Here is a 14238-nt window from a genome sequence, read left to right on the forward strand (position 1 = left end):
AGATTAAAAACAGCTTAAGAGCCCTGGCCAGGTAGCTCAGTTGGTTAGAGTGTTGTCCTGATATGCCAAGGTTTCGGGTTTGATCGCCGACCAGGGCACATACAAGAATCAACCAATGAATGTTTAAGTAAGTGGAACAACAAATCAACATTTCTCTCTCTCTCAAAATCAATAATTTTAAAAAAAAAACAACACAGCTTAAGAGACATAACCACGTGCAATGTGTTTAGATTCTGATTCAAGCAAACCAAGTGTAAAAAAAATCACTTTTTTTTAGATAATTAGGGAAAATTGGACTTAGATTGATGTGGTGTGAGATGATATGAAGGAATTATTAATTTTGTTAATGGGAAGTATGATTGTTTAAATAAAAGTCCTCTGTTATGAGTGAAAATGGAAAGTGAGTAAAGTAATTCTTGTTTCTGATCATAATTTTACATTTTATACTTGTAGAAATGAGTGGGGGAAGCTAGAAGGAAGTACTCCTACTTATTAGCATCCTTGGAGAATAGGTTATAGCTGATTTTAATCTTTTTACTTATCTGCCTGTATTTTCTGAACAATGTACAAACTTGTGTGATAAAGGGGAGTAGTCACCATTATCTCCTGTGACCAGAGCACTGCAAACAGCTGACCTAAGGAACCTCTGGGGATTCCTGCCAGGAAGGAGCAGCTGAGGCAGGCTCCTGGGAGAAGCTGGTGGCTGGTGGTTCGGTGCACACAGAGCCTGTGAGGTCCCGGCAGGACCCACAGGGCTTCAGCACCACCCTCCTGAAGCCTGGAGCTGGTCCCAAGGGAGCTGCACCAGCACCAGGCCTCAGGGGTGTTGCACCCAGAACAGGCCCTCCTTCTTCCCACAGTTCCCTCCTGGCCGTGGACGAATTCCCTCCCCACCCCCACCCAGCCGCCGTGCCTCTGCCTCCAGTCCTATGTGGAGTGCAGAGAGGCCAATCAGTGACATCGAGCAGGGAAGTTAGTGATAAGGCCAGACGTCCCAGGCTCAGCTCTGGGCTGCGCAGAACCCCTTGGGATCACACCTGGGAGACTGAGGCCAAGGACAGAACAAAGTGATGCCCAGGACACATGTGCTTCCATAGGCTGCCCTCCCCACCTCAGGTCACCCCTTCCCACACACACGAGATTGAAACTGAAACCCCAGAAGGTCCCTCACACCTCAGTCCTGAGGGACACCTCCCAAGAGGTCCTCAGTCCCCAGGGCCTCAGGGCGATGGGAGCCCTGTAAAATATTAGCGCTGGAAGACCTTAAGACCATCCAGCCTAGTGATTTTATTTTTTTCTTTCCCCTCAGATTATTTTATATTTATTTATTTATTTAATTTTATTATTGTTTAAAATATTACAGATGTCCCTTTTTCTCCCCAATGACCCATTCTACCCCATTCCTTCCCCCTCCCCAGTCCCTCTCCCCACCATTGTCTGTGTCCTTGGGTTGTGCATATGTGCATATAAATTCTTTGGTTACTCTCTCCCCCTCCACCCACCTGCCCTCCTCCATCCCTCTGACATTCGTCAGTCTCATCTATGCTTCCATGTCATTGAATCTATTCTGTTCATCAATTTATTAAGTTCTTTAGATTCCACATATAAGCAAGATCATGTGATGTTTGTCTTTCTCTGTCTGGCTTATTTCACTTAGCATAATTTTTTCCAGGTCCATCCATACTGTCCCAAGGGTACAAGATCCTTCTTCTTTACAGCTGTGTAGTATTCCATGGTGTAAATGTGCCACAGCTTTTTTATCCACTCATCTACTGCTGGGCACTTGGGCTGTTTCCAGACCTTAGCTATTGTAAACTGTGCTGCTATGAGCATAGGGGTGCATATATCCTTTCTGATTAGTGTTTCAGGATTCTTAGGGTACATTCCTAGGAGTGGGATCACTGGGTCAAACGGCAGCTCCATTTTTAATTTTTTGAGGAAACTCCATACTGTTTCCCATAGTGGCTGCACCAGTCTGCATTCCCACCAGCAGTGTACTAGGGTTCCCCTTTCTCCACACCCTCGCCAGCACATGTCGTTTGTTGATTTGTTGATGGCAGCCATTCTGACACAGCCTAGTCATTTTCAATCTTTTCATCTCATAGCACACATAAACTAATTACTAAAATTCGGCAGCACACCAAAATACTGTATTGTATTTTTTGCCGATCTGACAAAAAAATAGGCCTGACTTTGATTCATTCATGGTTATTGTTGTGTTGGCTGTTGTCATTTTTTTATTTGACAACCTAAGGGAAAAGAGGTCAGTGCCCCTGACTAGTCAGGTATTGCATGTTTTAAAAATTCTTGCAGCACGACGTTTGAAAATCGCTGATCTAGCCCAACCCTACCATCAAGAAGGGAGAAAGCCAAGGCTTGGATTGAAGTGACTTGGCAAGTCACACAGTTGATGGCAGGCCCAGGTTAGATAGAACCCAGGAATCCTAGCATCAAATCCTTTACATCTGCCTCTCATAGGCCTCATGGATCCAAGACAGAGGACAGAGGCTCTTTCCCATACGAGCAACCCCAAGACGCTGCTACAGAAGGTGAGATCCAGTGATCTCAGGTCAGTGAGGGGTGTGAGCCCTGCTGTTTGGCTTCTACTTCAAGCCTAGGCTGAGATCATCTGCAGAGGACAGTTCTGGCGAAAGGTAAATATCCAATAATCCTATTTGCCTCCCCACTCCTAAACTCTGACCCAACCAACTTCCCCATTGACCCCCTTTCCTCTCCCAAAGGGAGCAAAACAGGAACCAGGAAGAAGAGGCAGAACTGTGCTACTCAGTAGGGCTGGCACGGCCTGAGAACAGGGATTGGAAGATCAGAGGGGACTTCATGTCAGCATCGGTGGTAACAAAGGTGGATGGCAAGTAGGAGTGGACAGAACTGAGTCCCCTTTCTCCTATGGTGTCCATGGGGCAGCCTTCCCTTCCACCCTCTAGTTTGCCTGCAGGGCCCTTCTTCCCAGCTCTCCACCCTTACACCCTACCCCATGCTGGGAGTGCCGGCTGGGTGGGGTCCTGTGTTGACTGAAAGTGAACTGGGTGTCAGGCACCTCTGACAGAGCACACAGAAGCTGGCTGAGCCACTCAAGCTCAGGGAGCCCACGGGAAATTTATATTCTTGGTTCCGGGACTGATTCACTGATTCCAGAAATATTTTCTAAACACTTAGGGGTGGTGTGAGGAATGAGTTCTTGGGCTTCCTGCAGATTCTTCCAGAGGATGTGGAGTCAAGGGAGCCCAGCAACAGCTCTCGAATACTGCCTTGGGCCCTCTCACCACCCAAGGACTGACTTGGCAGCCCACCCACACCACCTCCTCTCCTGCCACCCTCTCTGCCCTTGCATGGGAAGCTGTGAAATAGCACAGTAGCTTGAGAGCTCCTCCGGGGATTTGGAAGTGGGAAGTATTCTCCAACTGCTGTTTTCAATCAGCCCATTCATTTTTTGGAATTGCCCGCATGGCAGGCATCAGGAAGCCCATTTAACAGACCAGGAAATCAAGGCTCCAAGATATTGACTTAGAAGACACAGCCCAATCACCACTGTGTCATAAGTAACACATCTTTGTACTTGGTAGTCTTACCTTTCCAGGGGTCCCTCTGCAGCTCCTAAGTCCCTTTCAGGTTGAGTGGCCTCCTCCCTCCACCAAATCAGAGGAAAAGTGCTACTTGTGAACTTAACACAGTAAGTTCACCTCCTTCAGGGGCATTCCTATTGGAAGCCTTTGGGCACCACTGAGCTGGGAGAGAGCTTTGAGAGAAGGCAGCTGGCAAGTCTGGCCCTGAGCTAACAGGACTCAGAGAAGTGGGCACAATGGGCGATGTAGCTGCCTAGTCTGTGCATGTGTTGTGTGTAGACAGAAGTCTCAAGATCCGACCCTCCTCTGGAGATGACATAAGGAAAGTAGTGTGTGACCTTGAGCAAATTACCTGATTTCTCCATTTCTTTAGCTGTAAAATAACCACATGCATTTGGCTTGCTGTGAGGAAGAGAAATCATTAATGTAAATTTCCAACAATGAAATTACTGGACCTTTTCTTTTGTGAAATGATAAACCTAAGTCCATTCCTCCCTAAACAGAGGCACAAATCACGACAGCAGCCAGGTGCTACAAGCAGAATTTATTACCAAAGCAGTTTGAGGAATTCCAGGCACTGGTCACAGCCTTCCCCAGTCACAAGAAAGCCAGAACCTCTTCGAAGCTACCCTCCTCCCTCAGCTGAGGCGAGGGATTTAAGGCTGCAGCCCATGTCATGTCACAGCTACAGTACCCTCATTCCTGACTAATAATCTTAAAGTCACAAATGGACATAATGAGACTGGACCCAACTCTTACACAGTAAAATTAAAATAAGGTCACGATTTTAGAGAGATCATTTGGACAGAAAGATACCAAGAGTCTTAACTGGCTATGAGAAGGGGAAAGGTTTTCTGTTTACAGTTACCAGAATTACATGGAATTGTATAGTAATCATGCGGGAGTTTGAGCCTAGAGGGGATGTTATTTCTGTGGTGCCCCGACCAAACCCTCCTGGGCTATCAAAGGCATGATTTAAGGTCTCCCATGGGGACTCCTGGGGACTGTCCTTAGGTAGGCGTCTCCTGGTTGCCTAGTGACAAAGAAGCCTGCAGTGGCTACTCCTGAGCAGTGGAAGGAAGGGTGTGGGGGGGGGGCGGGGGGGGGATAGGAAGGTGGTTATGCACCTTGCAAACAGTTCTCAGGGCTGGAAAAGAGGCAGTCTTCACACAGTGTTGAGAGTTCTCTATTTCTACATTTGGGGAATGCCAGTTGCTCTGACCTCATGTGGGATTTTGGTTTTATTTGTTTGACCATTTTTATAATTACCCTAGACCCAGGAAGGTCAGTCCCCTATTCTTTTTGTCATCAAACCAAACAGCACCTATATCTAGAAACACTGTGCTCTGAACTAAAACTGCGGACAGCCCCTCATCCCAGACACTGAGCTGCAGTTTCATGAAAATCAGTTTCTGAGCCAGTTAAGTCTTGATAAAGTTGTCTCTTCATAATCCCCCCCCCCCCCCCCAAGCCACAGTCTCGGTGGAACCAGGAACTCCATGGGCATGGGCAGGTTTCTGCCCTCGCTTAACTCAGGCACTCCCGGAAGGAGGGGAATTCCCAGCGCCTGCCCGCCAGACACTGCTCCACTTGCTGGACTCTGCTCAGCAGAAACAGTCACTCTGACTACAAGTCCCCCAGCTATCCCTACCTGTGTTTTTAAGGCATGCCAACTCCTCTGTGTAAGGCTCTCTGCTTATAATGAATTATTTTAATTATCCTTACTACTTAAAAGAAACTTTTGCCTTAAAGCCCACCCTTGCCAAGACATTTAGCCCTGAGAGGCTGAGAGGGTGGGAATGAGGGCAGAGCCCAATTAACATCAGGGATTCTGGTTGTTAGGGTCACACTTGATCATGACTTTCAAACCCAATCCCTTTCTGGATGTTTCAAAGGCCTCCAGCGCATTCTCCAGAGGAAACCTATGGGTCACTAAGGGCTTTACATTCACAGACTTGGATGCAAGCATTGAAATCGCCATTGGCCATCTGTAAGAGATCACAAGGATTACATTCAATTTTCAGGAGGAAAGAGCCAGGCCCCCAAAGGTACCAAGTACAGCATCAGCTTGGCCATATTTATTTATAGCATTGTGGTCCTGTCAGGTCAATTCTACAGACCAACGATGGTGGGAATGATCTTAGGACTTGTAATGTGGGAGTACATAGCCTGTTCCCAAATGCCCCTGGCCCCTCTGCAATGTCTGCCATGAAGCCTAGAATTCTTTTGGCATAAAGACATACAGCATATGGAGACCACTGTGAAAAGGCAGGTAAGCTTTAGGGAGGCAGGCCAGGATAATCCAATCACCCTTTAGCAGCTCAGCTAGAGAGAGTTTACTGGAAAACTGGGACTCTGCTGAGGAAATGGTTAGACTCTAAAGGTGGGAGTAAGGGACTCTGGTGGGGAAAGTGTCCTGGACAGAGCTCCCCATCAGGACAGAGTGTGGAGCCACAGCACGCAGCTGGGTGAATTAAGCCCTCTCACTTCCCAGGGTGGGCCCTGGGGCTCTAGAAGGGGGGGCAAGAGACTTGAGTTCTTGCTGTTGTCCTTTCTCTCCTTGTTCCCTTTGAGGGGAGAAAATGGTCATCTAGTCACTTAAGTAAACAGAGAAGAGAGGGCCTGGGATAGGAGAGGCAGACACCCAAGAAGAGCATGTTTTCAATCTCCCTCCCTCCCACCCTCCCTCTGCTGTCTCTACCCTCCTGTACTTTACCCAGGAGTGAACCCTCCTTTTGGACCCCTATCATATGGCACGGCTCTCCTTGTGGCCACGGAGAGCTCCTCAGGAATAAATAGGCAGAGACCCTTGGTCCCAGAGGTCTGCCCTGGTCTGCTGGCCACTTGTCACCCCCTCACCCACAACATACTCACGTGTTGCAGTATCGAAACACGCCCTTGATATCCACTTCCCGGATGGCTGCGTGCACTAGGGGGACAGAGGCCATCTCGGAACCCAGTCCCACAAGGACCAGGGTCCCACCAGAACAAGTGGCCTAAAGAGGAAGGAAGAACAAGAAAACGTGGGAAATAAGAAAATGCAGACTTCCCGCTCACAACAACACCGCCGTCACACAAATATCTTCTGATTGCATGAGGCGAGTATCCAAAAATCCCGGGGAATGATTCTTCCTATAACGCTGAACTCTTCACCATGGTGGCCAAACTCAACAGAGCAGCCGAGTGAACATCACCTTTAAAGATCCTGAAATAATATACTTCACCACCGGTGGACCAGGCAACATGCGAGCATCCTTCACTGTCTACAACATCCCATGAAATAGCCAAGGTTCTCCAGACCTCTGGGAGACAATCTCCCCTACAAACAAGATTGATCTTCAGCAATCCCCGCGCATCTTTGAAAGCTGTGCCACTTCATACCAGATGTTGGCTTCAGCCACTCCCTCGTCCCAGCACCTGTTCTACCTTCAGAGTGCCCACCCCACAAGACAGGACTTTTGTCAAACCTCTAAGGAACCACCCTCTTGGTGAGAAAACTACTAAGCACTACACAAATAGGCGGGGTGGTTGGGGGGGGGCTATTAGAATTCTGTGGTTTAAAAACTTCCTTATACGTGCAAGCTCGCATTTAAAATTATCTTTGTTCTAGAGACTTTCATCCCCATAGTATTGGTCATAACAGAGTCTGTCCTCTTTGAACATCTATCTGCCTTATCAGTTCTCTCCTGCAATGGGCCAGAGACTGGGATTTCTCTTGACACTCCCCACGTAACTCCTGAGTGTTGTACCTGCCCCAGAGAACTCTGGGGATCACTGTGCTCGATGTGAGACAGAAAAATCGACAATTCATTCTAGCTCCTCTCTCTGAGGGGAAGGATACACCATGGAGAGAGGCCTGCGGCACAGGGGTGACTCTGGCATTTGCTTTTTTGAGCCGTGGGACCCTGGATGGTGCCCTGTCAGCCAGCTCCCTCCCATGCATGAACAAGATGATGTCTCCCCAGCGGGGGGTACCAATCTCAGTGCTTGGCAGGAGGACAGGCTCACTGTTTGGCACGTTTTCTGTTTTTTTTATCGAAGCACAGAATCACTTAAAAACAGCCTGTGACAGATGAACTCAGCAAGAGAGAGGGAATCTCACAACTGGAAAATGCTGCTGTCTCCACTGGAAAAGTAGGGGAGAGAGGTCAAAGTTGTGAGTGAGCCACAGAAAACTGAGAACTTTCTAGGAAAACTGTTTTCCCACCAGCATTTTCTCTTCACCTGGTGAGAAGGAGGAACACGCTCAAATTGGCGGTCCCAAGCTATCAGGAGGCCAGCAGTTTGCTGACCACAGACAAGTGCTTGGACTACATGATCACTGTTCTGAGGGTGTGACCTCTGCACCGAGGAGATGACCTCAATTCTACCCTAAGCATTTGCCACTTGGCCTCACGAACATTATCTAGTCATGATAATGACTAGTCATGATCTGGCAGGAAAGTAACTCTCAGGTATGTCCTTACAAGGTGCTTCCACCTAACCTGCCTGTTGAGGGTGGCCTGTGGCATTCTACAGCATCTGTCATGCATGATGGCTCCCCTCCCCATTCAGGAAAGGCACAGGCCTCAGGCCTGGTGAGGCCCTTGGGTCACATCTACCTCCACGCTCACCTCAGGTAACCTGGCAACTGGGCCCTCACCATTCATAGCTGGAGATGCCAGCTGTTCCCAGATCTTCTCCAGGCAGGAGAAAAGAGGAAGGAAAACTTTGAATTGAGAAGCCAAGTCTTTTACTGCCTCTCTGTGCATGGGGGGAAAGGGGGTCCCTGACCTGCCAGCAAGTTGAAGATAGTAGACATACTTCACTCATCATAGACCTCAAAGTGTCCAAGACTTGTCATGAACTGACTGATCTTACCATCTCCTCTGTGTTTTGATTTCTCTTTGCCCCAGGGCGAGGGTGCCACTTGGTCCTTCCTCCTCCTACCACTTACTCTGCCCCTGATGCCATGGGCATCTTGGTAGGAGGAGGGCTGGGCAGCTCTGCCAGGTACCAGGCCTAAGGGCCATGCCACACAGCTCAAGGGGTCAGCTTTCCCCAGAATGTCTTATGTGGTGCAAAGTGCCCTTGTGCATGACCCGGCTGTGACTCAGAAGGAAGAAGGAAGCCCGAGCTGCTAGGGGGAAGCAGTCTGGGAGGCAGGGCAGAGTCCCAGTGGTGGCAGTTGTTGCCACCCCTGCCCCTCCCACCCTAGCATGATGGCCCACTGGCTTCTTGCCCCTTCTTTCCCTTCCTCTCCTAAGCAGTGGGCAGGGTAGGGAAAACACGGGCATCGGAGCAGTGTGCTCAAGGCAAGTCACTGGACCTTTCATTGTAAAATGTGGAAAATGATGACTGACTGTGCAGAGTAGCACACAGCAGAAGACCTGGCACACAGTAGGGTTCGGAACCTGGAACATATTCTTTCTTCCTTTTTTTTTTTTTAATATATCTTTATTGATTTCAGAGAGAGGAAAGGAGAGGCAGAGAGAGAGACAGACAGACAGAAACATCAATGATGAGAGAGTCATTGATCAAGCCCACAACCGGGCATGTGCCCTGACCGGGAATCGAACCCTGATCGCCTGGATCCCAGGTGGACGCTCAACCGCTGAGCCACACCCGGCCGGGCTGGAACATATTCTTTCTCCCCTCTTTTCCTCACACTTTGACCTGTCAAAGCCACTTCCCCTCCCTCCCCCTACCTGCCAACTTTGCATAAATTACAGGTGGCTCCAAGGACTTATCAGGTATTGACAGCTTATCTGTTCCTAATTCTGGGAGACAGCAGTAGCCAACTGTCACCCTGAAAAATCACCTCACCTTTGTGACTAACTGAACCACTGGCTGTCACTTTCTATAAATGATTGCAAGACCACAGTTTTCTTCAATAAAATAAGATAAGGATTTCCCCCACTTAACTAAGACATGCTTCCCTGTTCCTCCTATCAATCCTTTCTCAAGGGCACAACTTTTATGATCACAGGTATGACCGGGAGAGCAATCCCATCCTAAATGTGTGTTACTTTCTTTCAAGGACTGTGCATATTTGTTTCCGTGTTTAAACCTCACAACGACCCAAGCAGAATGTTAGGCAAGTGCCTCCATCTCCACAAGAGACATAAGAAAACAAAGATACAAAAAGGTGACTTGCCCGGCTGGGCGTGGCTCAGCGGTTGAGCACCGACCTAGGATCCGGGCCATCCGGGTTGGATTCCCGGTCAGGGCACATGCCCGGGTTGGGGGCTCGATCCCCAGTCAGGGGCGTGCAGGAGGCGGCGGATCAATGGCTCTCTCATCATTGATGTTATCTCTCTCTCTCCCTCTCCTTTCCTCTCTCTGAAATCAATAAAGATATATTTTAAAAAAAAAAGTGGCTTAATTTTGCTGGGGAGACAGAAAGCAAGTCAGTGGAGAAGTTTGGCCCTGCGCCGAGCCCGGGAGCTGCGCCCCCCCGCCCCCCTCCCGGTTTGGCTGCCCGCTGCCCGCTGCCCGCACTCACGTAGATGCCCGCCTGGATGGCGGCCTCCGCCCCCGTGCACTCCACCGTCACCTCGGGCTTGCGCCCCAGGAGACCTTCCACTTTACTGGCGATTTCCTGAGGGCTCTCCTTGGACACCTGGAGGGTAAAGTCAGCCCCGACTTCCTTGGCTTTAGCCAATCGAGAGGCAGACAGATCTGAAATGGAAACAAACTTTCCTTCAAACTGAGAAAGGGGGTGGCGGAGTAGGGAGAAAATAGCAAGGGAGGCGCACCCCCGGCGGGTGCGGCCCAGTTGGTTGGGCGCTGTCCCCGCAGCGGGCTGGATCCCCAGTAGGGGGCGTGCAGGAGGCAGCCCATCTATGTTTCTCTCCCTCTCCCTTCCTCTCTCTCTAAAAATCAATAAAAACTTTTTTTTTTTCTTTTAATGGAGGTACAGGTTCTGATGGCAATAAATCTCTGGTGTAGTGGGTGGTGTCACTGAACCCAACACACAAAGTCTCTCTACCTTCACACACTCCCGTACATACCACACATCTGCACATACACACACACTCTTCAAACACATGCACGCTTTCACAGATACCTTCCATACACACTCTGACAGCTTCTCACACAAAACACCCTTCTGCACCCCCACTACCCTATTAATCCACACTCACCCGCATACCACACAACTCTACACACCCCCACACTCACAGATAACCTCCTTACACATGTGCACACTCCGATACCTCACACACACACACATTCTCTCTCACAGATGTCTTCTCCACATACACACACCCTCTGATACCCCACAAGCTTCCATACATATCACGCTGCTTCCACAAACACACCCACACATGCTGTTGGATAACCTCACCTTACACATATACACTCACATCTCTCACTCAAAGCACACACCTCACACACAAACATCTTTTTTTTTTTTTTTTTTTTTTAAATATATCTTTATTGATTTCAGAGAGAGGGAGGGAGAGGGAGAAGGAGAGAGAGAGATAGAAACATCAATGATGAATCATTGATCGGCTGCTTCCTGCACGCCCCCTGGTGGGGATGGAACCCACAACCTGGGCATGTGCCCTGACCAGGAATCCAACCTCCATCTCCTGGATCCTAGGTCAATGCTCAACTGCTGAGCCACACCAGCTGCGCACAAACATCCTCTTAAAATTACATTATAGCCCTAGCTGTTTTGGCTCAGTGGTTAAAGCATCGGCCTACGGACTGAAGGGTCCTGGGTTTGATTCTGACCAAAAGCACATACCTCGGTTGCAGGCTCAATCCCCGGCCCTGGTCGGTGTGTGAGATGGAGGCAATCAGTCAATGTCTCTCTCTCACATTGATGTTTCTCCCCCCGTTCCGTCCCTCCACCTTCTACTCTCTCTGAAAAGCAATGGAAAAAAATATCCCCGGGTGAGGATTTAAAAAAAAATTAAATACATTATACTTTCTACTAACACCACATCACACACATACACACAAACACTCCCTGTCTCCTGGGCTTAGACAAATGAAGCAAGGGCTGAGCCTTGTTTTAGGACTATGTAGGTAGTATGGGCATCTTATGTCCATACATAAAGAGCCAGGGCCTCTTCTCCCAGCAGCTTCAAAGAAGTCTCCTCCTCAGCCCTGACTTGGTCATCCCCTGGATAGGCTTCTCAACCCTAGAACCCAGAGAAAAGAGGAAGAACCCCTTCAGAAACCCAGTACCCCATGAAGGGAATAGGTCTTATGCCTCTGCCTCAAACTATAGGCCCAGCTGTTTCCCCACTCAAGGATATTTAAAAAGAAAACCTTACCAGTCACCACCACTTGAGCTGCACCCATTGCCTTGGCCACGAGCAAATTGACCAGTCCAATTGGCCCTAAATAAAGCAGGAAATGAGACACGAATGTGAAATATGAAACATCAGTTCTTCCCCCCGTGCAGACCATAAACAAGAACCATATATTTTGTGTATGCTAGAATCTACCCCAGGGCCTGACACAGTGAGACCTTAACAACTGTTTGTTGAATGAATGCATGAGGAATTGTTTTCTACATGAAATTTGCTAGCAGTGCCAGGTTCTGTTTGATTCTCTCCTAAAACAGGGCTATAAATTTTTCACTTTTGAGCACTACTTGGGGATAAGGTTAAAGAACCAGAAGGCTCAGGGAAACATATAATTTTTTCAGAGAAGTTATTTTAGAAGGTCTGGATGCATTTTCCTGTCTGTGCCTTGACCCCTACCTTCTTAGAACCCATTACACCTCCCCAAGGAGAGACATCTTGTTTTTAGGTGCCCTCTGAGGACTACCCTGGAGTGTCCTTAAGTGAGCTGGCTCCCTGGGTTGAGGCAGCTGTCAGGCAGCCCCAGGATGTTCCGGTGACTAAGAATCAGCCTAGAGAACACTTGCTTCCCCACAGTTATCTACCTGCTGGGTGACGTGATTGTTTTAATACAAAAACCAGACCCACAAAATAAGGCTATGCAGAAAATCTTTGGGGATTTTCTTTTTGGACACTCCCCTTGAAAATAATTTTGTGAGTTCCCCCAGAAAGCAAAACGCTGGAAAATACCTGAAATAATCAACAAAGGGATTAGTTAAATAAACTACTGTGGGATATCACATAGTTATTAAAAATTATGTCATAACTTTTATATCTACTGACATGAAAAAACACTCATAATATATTGATTTATTTTATTTTATTTTATTTTAATATTTATCTTTATTGGTTTCAGAGAGAGGAAAGGAGAGGGAGAGAGAGATAAGAAACATCAATGATGAGAGAGTCATTGATCGGCTGCCTCCTGCACACCCCTGACTGGGAATCGAACCCTGATCGCTTGGATCCTAGGTCAACGCTCAACCGCTGAGCCACGCCCAGCTGGGCTTGATTTTTTTTTTTAAAAAGTAAAAAAATGAGGCATATTCAACATGATCTCATTTTTAAAAAGGAAAGAAATGCTCTGCATCAAAATGTTAACATTGATTCTCTCAGGCTGATGGAGCTGTGGGTAAATGTTTGTGTGTCTACATGTGGTGTGTATAACTAATCTATTCTTTTTAAATCCTCACTTAAGGACATGCTTAGAGAGGAAGGGAGGGAGGGAGAGAGAGAGAGAGAGAGAGATCAAGATAAATTGGCTGCCTTCCGTACCTGCCCCAACAGGGATCGAACCCACATTACTCAGGTAATATGCCCTGACCGGGAATTGAAACAGCAACCTTTTGGTGCACAGGATGCCGCTCAACCAACTGAGCCAGTCGGGACGGTCTGTCTTATCTTTTTTTTCTATGGCAAAAGGTATTTAAAAAAAAATCTGCCACCTGAATCAGACAGCCTGCTTGCTTACTGAGGCAAGTCTGTTCTACACCCATCAACCCACTGAGGAAGCCCTATGGTGGCTTATTTGGCTCTGCCAAAGAAAAATCAGTCACAAACATACATAAGGATTAACTCGAAATGGATTAATGTCTCAAACACAGACCTGAAACTATAAAACTCCTAGAGGAAGACAGGCAGGCCTTGGCTGGGGGCTCAGGGTAGGTGGGGGAGCAACCAATCGATGTGCCTCTCTCACATCGATGTTTATCTCTTTCTCTCTCCCTCCCTCCCTTCCAGTCTCTCTAAAAACCAATGGAAAAAATATCTTCAGGTGAGGATTCACAACAATAAAAAAGAAAGAAAAGAAAACACAGGCAGTAAGCTCCTCGACGTCAGTCTTGGAGAAGAATTTTTTTGGATATGACGCCAAAAGCAAAGGCAATACAAGCAAAAATAGGTGGGACTATATCGAACTAAAAAGCTTCTGCACAGCAAAGGAAACCATCAATAAAATGAAAAGGGCAACCTACCAAATAGGAGAATATATTTGCAAATCATATATTTGTTAAGGGGTTAATATCCAAAACATATAAAGAACTCATACGACTCAATAGCATAAATAAATAAATAAATAAATAAATAAATAAATAAATAGGCAATTTGATTTAAAAAAATGGACAGGGGATCTGAACAGGCTTTTTCCCAAAGAAGACATACAGCCCTAGCTGGTCTGGCTCAGTGGTTAGAGCGTCAGCTCGTGGACTGAAGGGTCCTCCTAGGTTGTATTCTGGCCAAGGGCACCTGCCTCGGTTGCAGGCTCGGTCCCTGGTCCTGGTCGAGGCCCATGTGGGAGGCAGTCAGTCAATGTGTCT

General features: G+C 47.7%; 1 protein-coding gene across 1 annotated transcript in view; it reads right to left on the bottom strand.

The window, feature by feature from the left end:
• Window positions 1-5047: 5047 nt before the first annotated feature.
• SORD (sorbitol dehydrogenase) overlaps window positions 5048-14238 on the bottom strand; it is a 34499-nt gene continuing 25308 nt past the window's right edge. Inside the window, exons 6-9 of the mRNA XM_016211382.2 lie at window positions 11852-11917; window positions 10069-10244; window positions 6459-6580; window positions 5048-5572 (exon numbers count right to left, since the gene is read on the bottom strand). Coding sequence (XP_016066868.1) covers window positions 5407-5572; window positions 6459-6580; window positions 10069-10244; window positions 11852-11917 — 530 coding nt within the window. The 3' untranslated portion in view covers window positions 5048-5406. The remainder of the gene's footprint in view (window positions 5573-6458; window positions 6581-10068; window positions 10245-11851; window positions 11918-14238) is intronic.

This window comes from Miniopterus natalensis, chromosome 1 (assembly GCF_054644295.1).
Source record: "Miniopterus natalensis isolate mMinNat1 chromosome 1, mMinNat1.hap1, whole genome shotgun sequence".
In the NCBI taxonomy this organism is placed as follows: domain Eukaryota; kingdom Metazoa; phylum Chordata; class Mammalia; order Chiroptera; family Miniopteridae; genus Miniopterus; species Miniopterus natalensis.